Here is a 19,152-nt window from a genome sequence, read left to right on the forward strand (position 1 = left end):
TGTTAGAAAAACATAATATGGAACTCACCCCAGATGTACCGAATGAGAAACTGCAGCAGGGCCCATCAATCTGAATTCTAAATACCCGCTACTCCGCCTCCGCCTCCGCCTCCGTGTGACACGGCTGTACGTTCAGATTTGTTTATCGCCGCCCTAGACATTCGAGGCATGGTGTTGGAAGGACCTGGCTACCAACTAAAGTTACCCGTTGGCCCTAGGATGGGTAATTAGGGAGTTCGCTGCAGTTCCTTCTGCAAACTGAAAAGTTTATCACACACACACACACACACACACACACACGCACACGTCTCTACATTTAAGATGCAGGAAGTTGTTCCTGTCCTCCTAGGTCTAGGGGTCGCTTCCTCCCTTCGCCTCCACCTGGACCGAGTCGCAGACTAGGTGGAATTTGAGACCCGGCAGGGGTCGCTGCTGCCCATAAAGAGAGAGCCGGGGAAGCGTGGCAAGAGAAGCCTAGACTCTTTGACATCACACTAAGCTCCTCCTTGCACGCACACAGTAGACACACACACAAACATATACAGACACACGCACACGCACACACACACTGACCGCGTAGTCTTCTCTCTGCCGGCTTGCTCCCGGTACCCCCGAGCCGGCCCCTCCCGCCGCAAGTGTGTGCTGGGCGCAGCCAGCGAGGAGCCGAGTGCCGACAGCCCGAGGGACCCGGCGCACAGCAGTGGCGGCCGCCGCGCCCGCTGCCGGACCCGCTCGCCCCAGCGCTCGGCGACGGCGACCGGGACACCTCGCCGGCACCCCGGGCTCCGAGCAGCCGCGCCCGTCCCCGCCCGGGCTGCAGGGCGCCCGGGCGCCACCCCGCACATTGCCGGGCCCCCTGCCACCCCTATGCCAGAAGGAGAAGCGGGGCGAAGGAGCAGGACGCTCGGCAGCCGGACTCCGCCGCAAACCCTGAGCGCCCCCTCCGCCCGCGCCCCTCCGGCGCCCGCGAAGCGAGATGCAACCGCCACGCTCCGGCTGAAAGGGGAAGGGGCCGGCGCCATCCGCTCGCTCCGAATCCTGTCTCCGCGGCGGCTGCGCGTCCCGGCCGCGGCCCCCCGGGCCCGGGAGTGAGCAGGAGCAGGAGGAGGAGGACAACGACGAGCGGCCGGCCCGGGGTTGGCCGGGGCTGGGGAGGAGGGACGGCGCGCGGGGGAGCGCGCGGGGGGCGGGGAGGGGGCCCCGGCGGATAAAGATGGCAATGTCTCTCATCCAAGCGTGCCGCAGCCTGGCTCTCTCAACATGGCTGCTTTCCTTTTGTTTCGTGCATCTGGTCTGCCTGGACTTCACCGTGGCCGAGAAGGAGGAATGGTACACAGCCTTCGTGAACATCACCTACGCCGAGCCCGCGCCGGACTCCGGGGCCGGGGCGCCGGGCGGCGGTACCACCGCCACCGAGCTGCACACCGAGAAGAGCGAGTGCGGGCGCTACGGGGAGCACTCGCCCAAGCAGGACGCCCGCGGGGAGGTGGTCATGGCCAGCTCGGCCCACGACCGTCTGGCCTGCGACCCCAACACCAAGTTCGCCGCCCCGGCCCACGGCAAGAACTGGATAGCCCTCATCCCCAAGGGCAACTGCACCTACAGGGATAAGATCCGGAATGCGTTCCTGCAGAACGCCTCCGCCGTGGTCATCTTCAACGTGGGCTCCAACACCAACGAGACCATCACCATGCCCCACGCAGGTAAGCGGGCTCCGGGCGGGCTCGGGGCGGGGGCGGGGAGCCCAGGGCGGGTGGAGGCGCCGAGACGGATCCAGCGCCTGCCTCCTCGCTCCTTTCTGGGAAGTCTGTGCTTTGCTAAAGACGCGTCTCTGTTGCCTAGACCTACTAAGTTTCGCTCTGCGTCACTTCGTGGGATTTGCAAAGAAGAGAGGACTCACTGCATTGTGGGGGACCAGGGAGTGCGTTCCACTTAACACAGAGCCACTCGGACAGGGGTTGGCCGAGGGGGCCTAACTTTTCCGGGGAGGATCTGGAAGGTGGGGTGTGAGGGGGGAGGAGGGGGCGGGCAGGGCTCGGATGTTGCTCTGGTCTAGTGAGTGGCCTCGCATCTGTTTGGGACCCGGAGATCTGATCTTCTATGTGTGCATCAGGTATACTCCTGATGCCGGCGTTTCTGTATCAGGAGCGAGGTAGGATTACTGATGCTGGCGCTCGCCACCGCCAACTTGCTCAAGTCGGGTTTCAGGGTTTCAGCTCTTCGTGGGAGATTAAGAGTCCACCCACCCCCACCCCCACCCCGCGCCACCCGCTGGGTTGACGCACGTCATAAATAATACTGAAAATCCTGTGCTCTGCTAAGCTGTCATCCGGATAGGCTGACAGGCAGGCACGATGGTAAATGATCAAGAATCCTTCACAAGCCAACAAGAGCATAGTGGCCATAAAGTTATGCCTGCTTTTCTAGTATTGCAATCCTTGCCCCCCGCCTGGGAGGTTAAGTATGCTGAAGGTTTCCTTTAGGGCGAAGAGATTTCACGGTAGAAATAATAAGGTTTTCGTAAAGATCGCAGGGTGCCCAGACTGGAAATCCATGACTGCCCTAAGACGCACTGTTTCTCCGTGTGCCTGACATAACAGTGCTTCCTTGGTAGGAACAGCAAAGTCCTCTCCAGGTTTGTTAGCAAAAGCAGCTCATTTTAGCAGGTTCTCCCCCTTGAGTTCTGGGTTACTTCTTGTTTCTGTGTGCCTCTAGAACCTTGCCCCCTCTTTTCCAGAAGCTGGGTTTGAGGCTGTGGCATCGGGGAGGGAGTAGCAGGGAGTGGAAGTGGCAGATTCATTTTCTTACTGGAGTCACCGGATCAAAGACATTATTAAAATCTGGCTTTTAAAGAAATTGAACAGTTATGCTTCTGAAATGGAGTAGCAGGCTTTGGCCACATTGGAGGAGGGATGCATTCTTTGGGGACAAGTTTTCATTCCCAGAGCTCCTGTCACCTATTAGGGAAATATACAGTGGGTTTGCCCCTCGTGGTCAGCATTAGCTGTTACAGACATGGAATTTAACCCTGCTGCAAACAGGTGGGGTGGGGAAGGGTCCGGAGAAGGCAATGGCACCCCACTCCAGTACTCTTGCCTGGAAAATCCCATGGATGGAGGAGCGTGGAAGGCTGCAGTCCATGGGGTCGCTGAGGGTCTGATACGACTGAGCAACTTCACTTTCACTTTTCCCTTTCATGCATTGGAGAAAGAAATGGCAATCCACTCCAGTGTTCTTGCCTGGAGAATCCCAGGGATGGGGGAGCCTGGTTGGCTGCTGTCTATGGGTCTGCACGGAGTTGGACACAGTACTTCTAACTCAGGGTAAAAAATAATGCAATGCATGAATGAATGAAAGGGAGGAAGGGGCAGTTAACTTCTTTAAAAAGTTAGTATAGAGCACTGAGGATATACTTTATTGAGCTCAACAGTTTTGTAGGTGAAAAAGATTATACTCTGACCTTGAATCATAAGAGCCCTGTGTAAACTTTATGATAGTCGAGGATTTGGAGGACTGTGGAAGAGCATGTTAAATCATGTAAAAGATCTTTGGAAACATATTTAATATCTAAACCTCAATGAGGAGAGCATGAAGGAGGGGTTTTTGGTTTTGTTCTTTACCTCAAGAAGATTGTTAGTCGCCTTTGCAGGATCCTTTAAATATGTCTCTTTTTTTGCATGTGCATGAAATCAGATTCTTCAGCTTCAAACACAAAGTTAAGAGGCATCATTTGTTTCTGTCTAAAAAGAACTGCCAACACACTGGATCAATTAATGGCTCATCTGTTTTTATAGGAAGCAGTGAGCGGATTTTCCACACAAAATGATGCTTGACTAAGATGTAGTGGGAATAAATAAAGGCCTTGGTAATAGTTTGAAATTTAGACTAAAAAATGTCAAGGAAATTCTCTATTAGCTGTTTGTTTCCAAAAATGCATTAACATTGTCACTGCTAATAGCCACGAGAATTCCATATTATCATTTGATGTATTGCCACATTAAGGGACTGGATTCACTTTAGTCAGCGGTTGCATTGATGGCTGCTAAAGTCTCATTATAAGGAGATCTATGACCTGGTAGCTTGGCGAACCTTTCACTTTTAACTTCTTCTGCCTGAACCTGAACCTGTGCTGCTCTGACACTTAGCTCGAGAACCTGAAGGCTTTACTTTCTCTAGTTGAATTCAGAATTCTGACTCAGTTGTATCTTAGGAAACGTATCTTAGGTTTATGTTTTAGATCAGATATTCTTATTTTGTGAACATGGGATGTAATATATCAGGCGTTCCTTACATTCCTGAACTTTTTGCTTCAGTATCCAAAAGGTGAACATCAGCCATTACATTTTTAAAAAATTCTCACCTCTCCTCCAGATCCTTCATTTTTGGCACTGATCGCTTTCAGGTGAGGAGAAAGTCTGAATTTAGTGTTACACAACCCATCATGTAATATCTGTGAGTTTGGGGTGATATGACACTGTCACACCCACTGTCTTGAAATTCAGTTAATGGAAGTCATTTTCCCTTTCCCTTTCCATAGAGCCTACCTTTCTGATTTTTCTTTACTGGCTTATGATTTGGGGTTTCTGACACTTCTGCAGTTATGGTTTTCTCATTCACAAAGACCCAGATTCTCCTGGGATAGATTGGTAGCTTTAGTTTGTAATCAGTTTTTAAAAATCTCTGTAAAATATTACTGGTTTCTTGAAAGAGAGTTTATGTATCACAGGATTCACTCTCTCTCTCTTTCTCTCTCTCTATATATATATAAAATTGGGGAATAGTTGCTTTACAATGTTGTATTAGTTCCTGCTGCACAACAAAGTGAATCAGCTGTAAGTATACATAGATCCACTCCCTCTTGAGCCTCCGCCTACCCTCCGATCCCGCCCCTCTAGGTCATCACAGAGCCCCTCCCTGAGCTGGACCGCAGGTTCTTACTAGCTATCTATTTCACACAGGCTCATGTGCATATGTCCATCGTACTCTCCCAATTCACTCTTCCTCCTCACCCCTGTGGCCGGCTTAATAGCTTTTACTCTATGGACAGAGTTGTAGAACCCTCACAACTGATTCCAAAAGGAAACCCCGCGTCCATTGGCTTTTCCTCTTCATTTTACTCTCCAGTCCCCCATGTGCCTATTCTGGACATTCTGTCCCCATGTGCCTATTCTGGACATTTCATGTGAGTGGAATCAAGTAATATGGTTTTTCTGTAACTGACTTCTTTCACTTAGCTTACTGTTTTCAAAATCTGTCAGTGTTGTGGCGTGTATCAGTACTACACTGCTTTTTGTTGCCAAATAACATTTCTTTGTATGTATATACCATGTTTTAATGGACGTGAGTTTGAGTGAACTCTGGGAATTGGTAATGGACAGGGAGGCCTGGCGTGCTGAGATTCATGGGGTTGCAAAGAGTCGGACACGACTGAGCGACTGAACTGAACTGAACCACGTTTTAAAAATTCATCAAATAATGGACGCGTAGTTTCTTTGTACTTTTTTGGTTATTATACACAATGCTGCTGTGAAGAGTCATGTAGAAGTTTGTGTGTGGACTTTTCTTTTGGGTACATATCCAGAAGTGAAACCTCTGGGTCATATGGCAACTGTCTGGTTTAACCTTTGGAGGAGCTGTAAGATTGTTTTCCAAAGAAACACCATCTCACATTTCCACCAGCAGTGTAGGAGTGTTCTAGTTTCTGTTCATCCTCATCAACGCTTGTCATTCTCTTTGATTTTGCCCATCCTGGTGGTCGTGAAGTAGTGTCTTCATTGCCATTTTCTTTGCATGTCCCTGATGACTCAGTTCAGTCGCTCAGTCATGTCCGACTCTTTGCGGACTCTTTGCGTAGCACGCCAGGCCTCCCTGTCCATCACCAACTCCTGGAGTTCACTCAAACTCATGTCCATCGAGTCAGTGATGCCATCCAGCCATCTCATCCTCTGTCGTCCCCTTCTCCTCTTGCCCCCAATCCCTCCCAGCATCAGAGTCTTTTCCAGTGAGTCAACTCTTTGCATGAGGTGGCCAAAGTACTGGAGTTTCAGCTTTAGCATCATTCCTGCCGAAGAACACCCAGGACCGATCTCCTTTAGAATGGACTCGTTGGATCTCCTTGCAGTCCAAGGGACTCTTAAGAGTCTTCTCCGACACCACAGTTCAAAAGCAATTCTTCGGCGCTCAGCTTTCTTCACAGTCCAACTCTCACATCCATACATGACCACTGGAAAAACCATAGCCTTGACTAGATGGACCTTTGTTGGCAGAGGAACGTCTCTGCTTTTGCATATGCTGTCTAGTATATCTAATACGCTATCCCTGATGACTGGCAGTTACTTTTTTGCATGTGTGTTCACTCACTCAGTCATGCCTGACTCTTTGTGATCCCATGGACTGTAACCCACCAGGCTTCTCTATCCATGAGATTTTCCAGGCAGGAATACTGGAGTGGGTTGCCATTCCTCCTCCAGAAGATCTTCCTGACCAAAGATTGAACCTACGGCTCCTGCACTTCCTGCATTGGTAGGTGAATTCTTTACCACTGAGCCACCTGAGAAGCCCCAAAGTTACTTTTTAACATCATCTTAATTCTTTCTCTGGTGGCTCAGAGGTAAAGAATCTGCTTACAATATTGTAGTAGGAGATGTGAGTTTGATCCCTGGGTTGGAAAGATCTCCTGGAGGAGGAAATGGCAACCCACTCCAATATTCTTGCCTGGAAAATCTCATGGTCAGAGGAGAGCCTGGCAACAGTCCATGGGGTTGCAAAGAGTCAGACAAGACTTAGAAACTAAGCGATTATTTCTCTACTTTTCATCTTGCTCCTTTCCCCCTTGCTCACCATTATTTGTTTTCTTCGGCTCAACTATGGTTTGTCTTAAAGAAGAAAGTGAAGTCGCTCAGTTGTTTGCGAACCCATGGACTGTAGTCTATCAGGCCCCTCCGTCCATGGGATTTTCCAGGCAAGAGTGCTGGAGTGGATTGCCATTTCCTTCTCCAGGGGATCTTCCCAACCCAGAGATTGAACCCGGGTTTCCTGCATTGCAGGCAGACGCTTTACCGTCTGAGCCACCAGGGAAGCCCCAAAAGAAGAAAGGAGGTTAGTAAATAAAAAGAGCTCTACCTCTTTCAGTTGGGAAGGGAAGACTCTCTATGCCCCCTCTCAAAGAATATGAGGACCTGCATCTTCAGTGCTTAAGAGCTCCTCCCCATGTTTGCTTTGTGAGAGAGCAATAGGAGGGCTTGAGTGAAAAGCTGTGTAGGAGTGCAGCCTCCATCAGAGAGCTCCAGTTACTCTGCCAGGTTCAGGAAAAGGCAGCCAGGCCCAAATGATCTCCTCGGAGCTGCTCAGCTGCCTGTGAAACTTGAAGTATACTCTGAGGGAAGTGGTATCAGCAATTTCGAGAGGCTGTATTGAGAGTCACTCAGTCGTATCCGACTCTTTGCGACCCCATGAACTGTTAGCCCACCGGGCTCCTCTGTCCATGGGATTCTCCAGGCAAGAACACTGGAGTAGTTTTCCATTTCCTTCTCCAAGGGATCTTCCCAACCCGGGGATCAAACCTAGGTCTCCTACACTGTAAGCAGATTCTTTACCATCTGAGCTAGCAGGGAAGCCCAGAGCAGAGGCTCTTTTGGGAAGTGGTAAGTAGGAATGCGGCCTCTCAGCAGCCCCTTAAGTTTGTGTCCTGGCTCTGCTATTTTCTCACTGTGGATCTTTGAGCAAATTAGCCTCTCAAGAACTCAGTTTCCTCATTTGTGAAATGGGGGAACCTCAGGTGGTGGTTATGGAAATTAAATGAATTCACAGGTGTACAGTGCTTGTGTCTGTAGCTGGCAGGGGCTGTCAATATGTGTACCCTTATAGGCATTGTGAATGGTGACAGGAACCACTCTGGGTTCCCAGACCCCCAGGGGCTCACAGTGGCCCTGGAAGCCTTAGTAAAGAGCTCTTTATTCACCCTCTTCTGCTTTAGATGTCAGAGCTGTCATGCCAATTTCTCTCTGTGGTTTCTATGGCTTGAGACCGGGTGTCCCAGCTCCCGTTGATGGTGCGTGAACATTTGAGAATTTTCCTCCTGTAATTGTGCTTTCTCATGACTTAAATTGAAGCCTCAACAGAAAAATATGAGATGTACCTATGTAGAGTTTGTATATATTTATATGGTGAACATTGTATTTATATGGTACATCTGTAAGTGTGTGGAGGCGGTGAGTGTCCGAGTTACAATGTTGGAGAAATCATGCATTTCCTTTTTAACTTTTTTGAAGAGTGTGTTTGCTATGTTTTTGTCTTTTGCTAGTACACAGTTAAAGGGGAAAGGAGAAAACTAAGCATCCAGTCATCTAGGAAGAACTGTTGAGAAACTGGATTCCTAGTAATAACCTAGAGATGGAGGGAGGGAGGAGATAGATGCAGTAGCCATCCAAAATACAAGCTCAGCTTTTGGTGAGGAGGAGCCCAGAGTGGCGTATATCTCATGTATTCTAGGGCCTTCTCCAAGGCTGGAGGAGAAAATGTAGGAGATTTATTGAGGCTCTTTGCTGTGTAGGTGGGTGCTAAGATTTTATTGTGTGGGTCCATGCTGCATTTACTGTAAGTGTGGAAGCCATCCTTTACAGCCTCTGTGAAGTAATTAGCTGCTTGAATTTATTGCAGAACTTTTATTTTTAGGATATATTTGTGTCGTTTTGCTCTACATTTTCCTTTAAGTAATACGTTTACCCCTCTCCAGCATATGGTAGCCCTCTCTCTGGGGAGTAATAATACTGCCTGTGTGCTTCTTACTCTGTGTCAGGCATGTTGTAAGCACTTTGTGTATCAGTTCATTTAATCCCCACAATCACGCTGAGCTATAGGTACTGTTCTCAGCTGTCTTTCACCGATCAGGAAACTGAGGTTTAGACAGAGGAAGTGACTTGACTCTGCAGGTAGTAAGTGATGGAGCCAGGCTTACAAACCTGAGCAGTCTGTCTCCTGAGTCTGTGCTTGTGGCTGTTGCTCAAACCCTGCAAACTAGCTGTGGACAGTGGTGACTTCATAGTGGAGACAGGAAGTGATCTAAAGCTGATTCTCATTTCTGAATACTCCAGCACATCTACCAGCCCAATACCCATGGCCTTGCAGACTGCATTTTTGTGACGGGAGAGATGGGATTTTGTGTTGGGGCTGCCCTCCTCCAGGGCAGCCTCTGATTAACCATTTGGCTTTGATCCGTCACTTTCAATCCAGGGCCTCAGGTTTCTCACTTATAAATAGAGAAGTTTGGATTAGTTGCGTGTCAAGAGCTATTTGAACACCACAGTTTATTCCTTATACATTAAAAAAAACAGGATACTTTTACTAAAAATCACATTTCTGACTCCTCATGAGATCTGATGACAGGGCCCCGTGTCTGGGCAGAGAAGTGACTGGCCGTTTAGATGAACAGTGTGCCCGTTATCCGGCCCAAGGCCCCATCACTGTGGATGTCCTGGCTCTGGGCCTGCTCTGCTCCTATTTGCCCCATGCCTCAGCCCTGAGGCTTATGTATTTGGAGCCTCAGCTTTATGGAGACAGACCAAGACTAGTGAGGAGAAGTTATAGAACACAGACTTGGTTAAGCAAAGGAGAAAAAGCAGTTTATAAAGTTAGAGCTGTTGAGGGATGGAAGAGGTTTTCTTGGGAGGTGAAACCTCCTCTTGCCTTCAGGTGGGAACTCAACACAGGATTTATGCCCAGAGTTCCAATGGGGGATGACCAAAGGGTTTTCCCAAGCCTGAGAGCCCCTGATGCTCTATCATTTCTAAATTTAAACTTCTTAACAGCCTCAGTTTCCATTTCATTTCCCTCTTAAGCTACGTATGGAAAAGTTACCATTTATGCCTAGTCTTAATCTCCCAGGCCAAAAGAATCTCACCCGCCCTACTTAGTATTTTTGTCTTTATTTGGTGCTCAACTGTACTTCTTCACCTGTCTCTCTGCTAGCAGGTGGATAGTGAATAGCCAGAAATTCCAGACTCTCTTACTAAAAGCCATAATTTAGTGTCAGTGTTAAATAACATTACTGGCAATGTAACTTAATATGGTCTGGGCATTTCAAGAAACTGTATGGTTTGTTTACTGACTTCAGATCATAAAATCCTGCCTTTACCTTTTAATCTTTAGTAAGAATCCTGTCTGTATCTCTCCTGATGCTTCTATTCTTAAAAATCCCCTGGCTTCTCAAAACGGAAGGAATTTTATGACTGTGAAATTTGGAAAGGTTCATAAAGAGCCTCGAGCTTTATAACTCATTCTTCTAGTTTCTTAGAGAGGAATGATTATGCTTGTGATGCAATGCAAATGTGTTTAGAAACCAGTCTCAGCTTTTGAAAAAGAAGCTCTTGACCATAATTGTTGGAGTCTTTTGGACATGAAACTTGGTGTATAAAGAACTTAATATTTTGATAGCCCCTGAAAGTCTTCAGTTTCTCCTCTGAAGAGATACTTCACTTTGTATATACTCAAAGGAGGACCTTCACTTACTACTGAGTGACTGAAATGATGCTGAAATTCTGTGTATTTTATCATGTAAATTGAGTTGCTAAATTTGAATTAATCTGAATAGAATTTGACTTTCATTTTATGTCAGCTCTGGAGGGTTTTGTGGGTGATATAAAACCAGAGAAATAAAGCGGCCTGTGCTGTTTGATTGTTCTTCCACTAAGCTGCAATAACAGTGGTTCTGTTAAATGGAAACCTTGTCTATAGGTGCACTATAATCTTTTATTTTAAACTTTGAGAGGTTAATCACTTGGCCATTTAACTCATGATAGGATAAGTGTGCTTTATAGAGTGAAATAAAAATATTAATGATTATGATTTGATCTAGTTCTTTTATTTTTCTGTATGAGAAGAAAATTAAATTTCTTTTACTGCCTCAAAAGCACTGTTTATAAATTTATTTCTACTGGTATCATTTTTTTAAAAGCCTTATCTATTCCATGATATAGCAGTATTTAGAAAATCATTTTCAGTAGAAATAAGAATCATTTGCCATAAAATTAAAGCTTATATATTGGATTGTTAGGCTTTTCTGTATTTGAGGTAGGAACATCTTTTCCTACTTCTCCTGTGTCTCCTACATTGCTGGTGGATTCTTTACCTTCTGGGCCATCAGGGAAGTCCCATATTTCATGATAGAGATTTGAAAAAGAAGTGTTTTTGAATTAAATGTGTGGCTAGTTCATGTCCAGGCAAAACTATATAATGAGCATATATATTAGGCAAGATCCAGGAAATACTGTCTTTCTTAACCAATTCAGCCTGGTATCTCTCCATCATAACTTTTTTTTTAGCGCACACAATCTGCCAGTAAGCACTGTTGAAAAGGCGGATTTGAGATTTTTCAGAGGTCTTGTCAGTGTGCAAATGCCATTTTTCTCCCATAAGTATTTTCCCTGATCCTCATTTTCTTCAGAAGCTATTCATCTGACCATTCTGTAGCCATGAACTGATTATACCTACATGTAATTCCAAGTGACCCAAAGAATGGTGGAAAAGAAAAGATGTTTTCCCCTCTGTTTAGTAAAGCGTTTCCTCCTTTATTTACCAAGGTGTGTGAAATGTTCTTCCTCCCAGATAAGCAGCGCTGGCTGCGTCTCTAAGGCCCCTTCTCCATGACCTCATCACCAAGGCACTCCCTAGCTGCTCAGTTTGGAATGGCAGCATCCCCCCTCTCTCCCCCCAGCACATGCTGCTCTTCTCCCTGCTTCATTTTACTTATCCTTAGCATGTCTTCTCCCTCCAGAATGTAAGGGCCACAAGAAGGAGGGCTTTTAGATGCTTTTTGCTCATGGTAAAGTTCCAAAGCCTAGCGTGATCCCTGGTGCATGGAAAGTGCTCAGTAAATCTTAAGATCTGTTAAATCAGGCTGGAAAGATGGACTCTCGTAACATGCTGCTCTCATTTCATGAAAAAATATTCTATGACACTAAAATTTTTTCTTCTTAGCTTTTAACTTGTTTAAATGAGGTCAGGGGGATTCTAATTTGAGTCCCCTGTTAAAATGATTGAGTCATCTTGTAGAATATGACATGAAGTGAGTGCCGGGTTCATGCCCTTCATCTCAGGAGAAAAAAGACACACTAGTAACAAGCAAAAGGATCAGGGTATACAAAAATGTTGTAACCAAATACAGTTCTGTGGATATGTTTATTGTCCTGTAGCTTTAATATCCGGAGAAGGCAATGGCACCCCACTCCAGTACTCTTGCCTCGAAAATCCCATGGATGGAGAAGCCTGGTAGGCTGCAGTCCATGGGGTCGCTGAGGGTCGGATGCGACTTAGTGACTTCACTTTCACTTTTCACTTTCATGCATTGGAGAAGGAAATGGCAACCCACTCCAGTGTTCTTGCCTCTAGAATCCCAGGGACAGGGGAGCCTGGTGGGCTGCCGTCTATGGGGTCACACAGAGTCAGACACGACTGAAGCGACTTACCAACAGCAACAGCTTTAATATCCATGTGTATATGTATATATTTTAAAATGAAAGACATATGCCTTGTTGAAAATTTTGGAAATATAGGACATTAAAAAAAAAAAGGAAGATAACCATCAATAACTCAGCTACTCACTCAACGCTAGTGTTTTTTCACTTTGTGGTTACATATTTCCCTTTACCAAACTGGGAATATATTACATGTGTTTTTATAGCTTTTTAAAATTTAAAGGCACATGTTGAAACTTCCTTGATGTTTCTACTTTGCCCCTACCTAAACAGTGCTGCTCTAGACATCTTTATGTGCCTAAAAATGGGTGGACATTCATGATTCTCTTAGATCAAGTGCCTGAATGTGGCACTAGTAAGTCAAAGGCTATTCATGTGAAGACATGGAGCATTTTTTTAAAGCCTGTCTAGTGATGTCTTCAGTTACATGCTCGCTCCCTAGAATGGCTCTCCTTTGAAGACGAAAGAGTATCTGTCAGCTGAATCTGTCAGAATGAACACTGGTGCTGTTGCAAGACCCTGGCACAGCTTTCTGCATCACTCTGCTGCAAGCTGGACTAGCCTGACAGTCAGGGCAGAACACAGAAGGTGGGGAATTAAAAGAGAAGTAAAGCCTCGGTGACAGCATCATCAGGACTGCGGTTGGTGACGCCCTCCCTGTTCCTTCCGTTCTTCCATGTCTTGGGGCTAAGTGCAAATTGAACAGGGTATTAGGAAATTTGGCTTTCAGTTGTGGTTCTGCCTCAAATTGGCTTTACCGTTGGCAAGTCACTTCCCCTCTCTGGATCTTGTTTTCTTTCATCTGAAAGTGATAAGCAGGAGGGTCCCAGAGGGGAACTTGGTTTGGATCAGTGCTTCTCCATCCTGGCCACACATTAGAATCTTCTGGGGAGTTTGAAAATGACAGACTCCCAGGTCCCACCTGTGGAGATTCTGATGTAATTTGTCTGGTGGCGGGAGGGGACTCTCCAGATGATTCTGATGGGCCGCCAGGGTTGACAGCCACCACCATGGGTGAATCTAGAGTCCTCCTCAGGTTCTCTTATCCCATGGTTCTGTATGTATTTAAAGAAACAGTGCTTTTTCCTTTGACCATATAAAATCCTTACACGAAAGAAGGACTTTTAAAATTTACTAACTGCCACTATGGAAGTTCCTTAAAAAACTAAAAATAGAGCTGCCATATGATACAGCAATCCCACACCTGAGCAGGTATCCAGAGAAAACCATAATTTGAAAAGTTACAATGCACCCCAGTGTTCATTGCAGCACAGTTCACAGTAGCCAAAACATGCAAGCAACCTAAGTGTCCATCAACAAATGAATGGACAAAGAAGAGAAAAAAAAAAAAAAAGTGAAGTCACTCAGTCGTGTCCAGCTCTTTGCGACCCCATGGACACTAGGCTTCTCCGTCCATGGGATTTTCTAGGCAAGAGTACTGGAGTGGGTTGCTGTTTCCTTCTCCAGGGAACTTCCCGACCCAGGGATCGAACCCAGGTCTCCCACATTGTAGACAGACGCTTTCCGTCTGAGCCACCACTTGATCCACACAATGGAATATTACTCAGCCATTTGCAGCAATATGGATAGACTTAGAGACTATCATACTAAGTTGTGAAGTAAGACAGAAAAACAAATATCATATGATATCACTTATATGTGGAGTCTAAAAACATGATACAAATGGGCTTATTTATGTAACAGAAACAGGCTCACAGACATAAAAAACAAATTTATGGTTACCAAAGGGGAAAGGTGGGGAGGGGTGATTAATTAGGATGTTGGATTAACAAATGAACACTGGTGGCTCAGTGGTAAAGAACCTGCCTGTCAGTGCAGGAGACCCAGGAGACATGGGTTCAATCCCTAGGTCAGTAAGATCTCCTGGAGGAGGAAATGGCAGCCCGCTCCAGTATTCTTGCCTGAAAAATCCCATGGACAGAGGAGCCTGGAGAGCTACAGTCCGTGGGATTGCAAAGAGTCAGACACAACTGAACAGCTGAGCACACAACTGCTATATATGTAAAAAATAATCAACAAGGACCTACTGTATAGCACAGGGAGCTCTATATTCTGTAATAACCTATATGGGAAAAGAATCTAAAAAAGAATAAATATATGTATGTGTATAACAGAATCATTTTGCTGAACATCTGACACAAACATAACATTGTAAATCAACTATACTCCAATATAAAATAATTTTTTAGATCGCTAATAGTATGTACAGGTACATATTACCCATATTACCTGTAAGACATGATTTAGTGACTCACTAAAAATCACCAGAGTTTGGAGAACAGCACAGAGACAAACAAATGGCAAACTTGGCAAGTACACAAACTTCTTTAACACAGTCAAAGTGTATACAACAATGAATCCAAAATTATTAGACATTTTAATTGAGTTTGGGTGATACATTGTTGATGTGCTAAATGTTCATTATCTTGGAGGTAGGCCCCTGGCCAAAGAGTTAACAATACCAGGATATTTTCCCCAAGTAGGGAGGACCCCAGTTTGCTCATCAAAGTTTTGGGGATAGTATAGGGTGATGGTGAAAAAGGTGATTCTGGTACCCAATTGACCTGAACCAACTGCCTGCGAGACATAAAGCAACATATGGCTCAAGATAGAGGTTTGATGTCATTGAGCTGGTAAGAGTGAGATTGCACCATTCTAAACTGAGCACAGTGGTAAAGGAGCCACTAAGACTCTGTGGTCGTGTTGGGCAGAGAGAGCCCAGAAACACAGGAGCCACATGATTAACCTAAGCCTCACCCTGTGAAGTGAGCCTCATGTGTCCCCATCAGAGCTGTTGTGAACTCTTACAATGCATGGTGCAGCAGAGGGGCAGCTCTGAGCATTGGATGCATGTTCAGTCTACTTATGTTTCAAAAGAAACATTCAGAATCAGACTACATCTTACCAGCTTTATTATCACCCACCAAGTCCCGGCCACCATCATCTCTGCTTGAGCTGCTGTGTCACCTCCAGCCACTGTCTAGCTCCCGTTCCTACTCCGGCAAGCTTGCCCCACCCTCAGGGCCTTTGGGACCCTCTTTCCCCCACCAACTTTTGGATAGAATTATTATTCACACAGCAGGCATCTCCTTATGCATTTTGTAATATGTGAGAATGACTCCCAAACAGGAATGTCTGCTGCACATTTGCCCTTTTCTCCTTTGTTTAACCAACTCCTTTTTAAAAATTCAGTTTGCTTTTTTGTCACCTGTACTCAGGAAAATATCTTCCTACGGAGTACAATTATAAAATCGTGGAGTCTTATTACTCACATGGGCAGGGAAAGTTACCAGTCGCCACTCTTAACTTTTGCATCTTTCTCCCAGATGTTTACCTGACTCACCCCTCCATAGCAGTCCTGACTTTGCTCAGTTGCCCCTTCATGTTTTCCCTGGCTATATTAAAAAAACTTAATCTGCTCCTTACTCTCTTGTCTTATCCTCCCTTATTTTTCTTCCTAGCTTTCTACCACTACTTGAAATTATTTTATCATTTCTTTCAATAATTTACTTGATGACTGTCACGCCTGTGAAAATATAAGCTCCACAGTGGCCAGGTTCTTGTCTTTATCAACAGCTGTGTTCCTAAAGCCTGGCACATAAAAGGCATCTAGTAAATACCTATTGAAAGTGTGAATGGATAAGTGAATGTACAGCATGAACCCGTCCACAGTTCTCAGGTGCATCGCTCACTTAGGAGACGAAGTGATGACTTTATGTTCCACACTCTTTATTTGTCTTATGTTGAAGGCAAGATTTAATTTAAGGGATTACACACTTCATTTCTTCTCTTGTGCACAGCAAAGTGATTCTTGTCCTGCCAGACCTGTGCTGAGGAATTCATCTGCTGTCTAACCTGAACTTGATCCTTGACAGTCATTATGTCCTGAGATCTCTTCCTGTTACTCTGCCAGTTTTTCTAAGTCCTGAATGCCTTCTCACCCCCATTCCTGTAAGCAAACGCATCTCTGTTCTGAGGAACTTTGCTTTGGAGGTTCTGCAAGGTGGGATTTTTAAAGATAGTGGATTAGAAATGTCAGCTTGAGAGTCAGCAGTTGATCAAACACAGAAATCTTAGAGAAGTACCTGGACACAGTGTCACCTGATGTTTTTACTGGAAGGTGAACATCTGGTAGACTTGATAACTTCCAGGGGACCCAAGTATTACTTGGAAGGGAATCTTAGAGGTTGACTGTAAATCTTACCTGTATAGTTTATGATGAATCTATCTCTATGAATAGGAAATAACCAGTGAGATATGAAAAGTTGTGGCCTTTTGGGCAATGAGAGAACCAGGAGAGAAAGTTCAAGTTGTCTCTGAAATCGGGATAACAAGCATCAGTTAAAGCAGTTGTTTATTGAAGCAGTTGACAGTGGCTGTCGGATGAATTTAATCTCTTGTGTATTTGCATACTTTACTTTTTAGCTCTGAAACAAGGAAATGATACTATCTTTATCCGTTTGACTTTATTTCTACAAAAAGTGCATATCCTTACTTTATTCTTTCTTCCTTTCCTAAATGCAGTGATCATGTCCACCTCACTGAGGTTAATTCTGTTACCTGGCTGTCTTTCCTGCTAGACTGTGAGCTTCCTGGGGGAAGGTGCCGTGTGCACCCAGCCCCCTTCCTCTGGGAATGAGCTCCAGTGTCTTGAATGATTCCTCGTCTGCAGTAATATTAGCTAACTGTTCTGCTTAATCATGGATGCCACTTGGTGGGAGGTACCTGGAGTTTCGACCAAATGTTTAGAGGAAATAATCAGCATCTGTAAGGCTCACCTTGCAGCAAACACTAGACCTATGCGTGAGAAGTCAGTTTCCTTCTCACAGGGCTGTGCTCAGAAAAGACATGAAGTGATGCTTTATTACAGTCCAGAGTCTTGCAGGTGAAAAACTCATTAGCCTCTTCTATGTTCTTGACCTCTCTGACTGTCTTGAAAAACCATTCACTTAATTAAAACTCAATCCTTTCAAATTAGAAAGTCCTACTCTCTTTGGTAAACCGAAATGACTCATAATTTGGTTTACTGCTGTCTGAAACGCATCAGCATTCTTTTCTATTGAGGTACCATATTAAGTATATCTGAGCGTCTTGCTCATAAAAAGACTTTTGTGTTTCATTAACTTAGTCAGAGTGTGAAAAAGGCATTACATTGTAGGGAAGAAGAGAACAAGCCATTTTCTTTAGTGAAGCTAATTAGAATTCATTTTGAACCAGAGCATAACCATGAGGCTGCTCACTATTTTTATATTTAGTCTTTGAAAAGGTGGCACCTAATTACTACAGTACACTTTGTGCAATCCAGAATAAGTGATATTTTGGCATTAAAGTGAAATTTCTGAGGAGGTTAAGATATTGGAAGAACACAGGCTGTCACCAATGCATTAAAATAATTGTGGTTCATTGACTCATGCAAATATATTCTGCTTCGTTTCCTGTTTGCAGTTGTCATGTTTACCACGGGAGCAATTTAAATAAGAAAACAGAAAAACAGCTCACACTTTGGCCCTTGATTGATTTTTGGTAACTGAGATGGGGCATATTTTTAAAAAGGAATAATAGCCCCCAAATAGGCCACTACCTTTTTGGTGACCACAGTGTTGCTAAAAATGATGTGTTATCACACATGTTGACTGGCTGGGGTGAGGGGCAGGGGTCCACTGTCATAGAGCATTCATCCCACTGTCCTGTGCTTCTGGATGAGTCTCCGCCCAGATGCCATTTCTTTTTTCAGAGGAATGGGCATTTCTGGTGAAGCAGACACTGCCCTTCTGGAGCTAGCAGGCAGTTTAGATAAGATTATCTCAACACCAAGTAGTAAAGATACCAAACAGGGCCCTCCGGGGCTTCTGGACACAAAGCCTTTCCATGTTCCCCATTTCTTTAATTATAGGAAATAGCCTTCATTTATCCTCCACGACCTTCTCTTGAGTTCCAATGTGCAGATTCAAGCTGTCGCTAATTAGGGATGCAAGACAAGAGAGAAACAAATAGTCAAGAGAAACAATCGTACAGCCTTGGGGCAAGGTCCTGGTGCCCCAGAAAAGGATATGCACAATATCTTTGAGATATTCTGTGGATACTGAAACCCCCTCGAGGTGGGAAAAATTAAGGTTTAATAATGGTGTGCTGCCCGCAAGCTTGTAGACCCCAGACTAGTTGGACCTGAAGGTTAATGATGCTAATTCTTGCTTACCTCACCACCAGCCCATCAGAAGAGTGTCCAGGAGTTGATCACATCCTCTTTGAACCATTGCTATAAAACTTCTCACTGTCTTCTCCAAGTGGGGCTACAATTTTTCAAGGCCTGAGCCTGTTCTGTCCTGTTCTGCCTGGCAAAGAGATAAAGTTTCTCTTTCCTCCAAAACTCGGTCTCTGTGTTGCTATTTGGCACCTGTGTAGAGAGAGCCAATATTTTGGCAACAGCAAGCCATCCGTAAGTGTCCAGTGCTGGCCATTTTTTAATATGCTACAGGCTGAGAAAAACTCGGGATATGAGAAAAACCCGAGATCACCCAAAACTTGTTAAGTTACCAAGGTCACAGGGCAGCTGGGTTCAAGTGCAAGTGGATATGACCTAACCCTCTGCGCCTTGGAGTCTAGCAACTCACTGATGGACATGCCTCGGGATTCATGAGCTTAGGGCCAGATAGAAGCCCTG

At 45.2% G+C, this 19,152-nt stretch overlaps 1 protein-coding gene across 4 annotated transcripts in view; it reads left to right on the forward strand.

Annotated features, from left to right (window-relative positions):
• Window positions 1-508: 508 nt before the first annotated feature.
• Window positions 509-19,152, forward strand: part of RNF150 (ring finger protein 150) — a 288,239-nt gene continuing 269,595 nt past the window's right edge. For 3 of the 4 annotated variants that reach the window (XM_069556850.1, XM_069556852.1, XM_069556853.1), the window contains exon 1: window positions 517-1,703. In XM_069556850.1, the coding sequence (XP_069412951.1) occupies window positions 1,214-1,703 (490 nt within the window). In that variant the 5' untranslated portion in view covers window positions 517-1,213. Of the gene's footprint in view, window positions 1,704-19,152 lie in introns of all 4 variants that reach the window. The other variant, XM_069556854.1, reaches the window with a different exon arrangement.

Source organism: Ovis canadensis, chromosome 17 (assembly GCF_042477335.2).
Source record: "Ovis canadensis isolate MfBH-ARS-UI-01 breed Bighorn chromosome 17, ARS-UI_OviCan_v2, whole genome shotgun sequence".
Classification (NCBI taxonomy): Eukaryota; Metazoa; Chordata; class Mammalia; order Artiodactyla; family Bovidae; genus Ovis; species Ovis canadensis.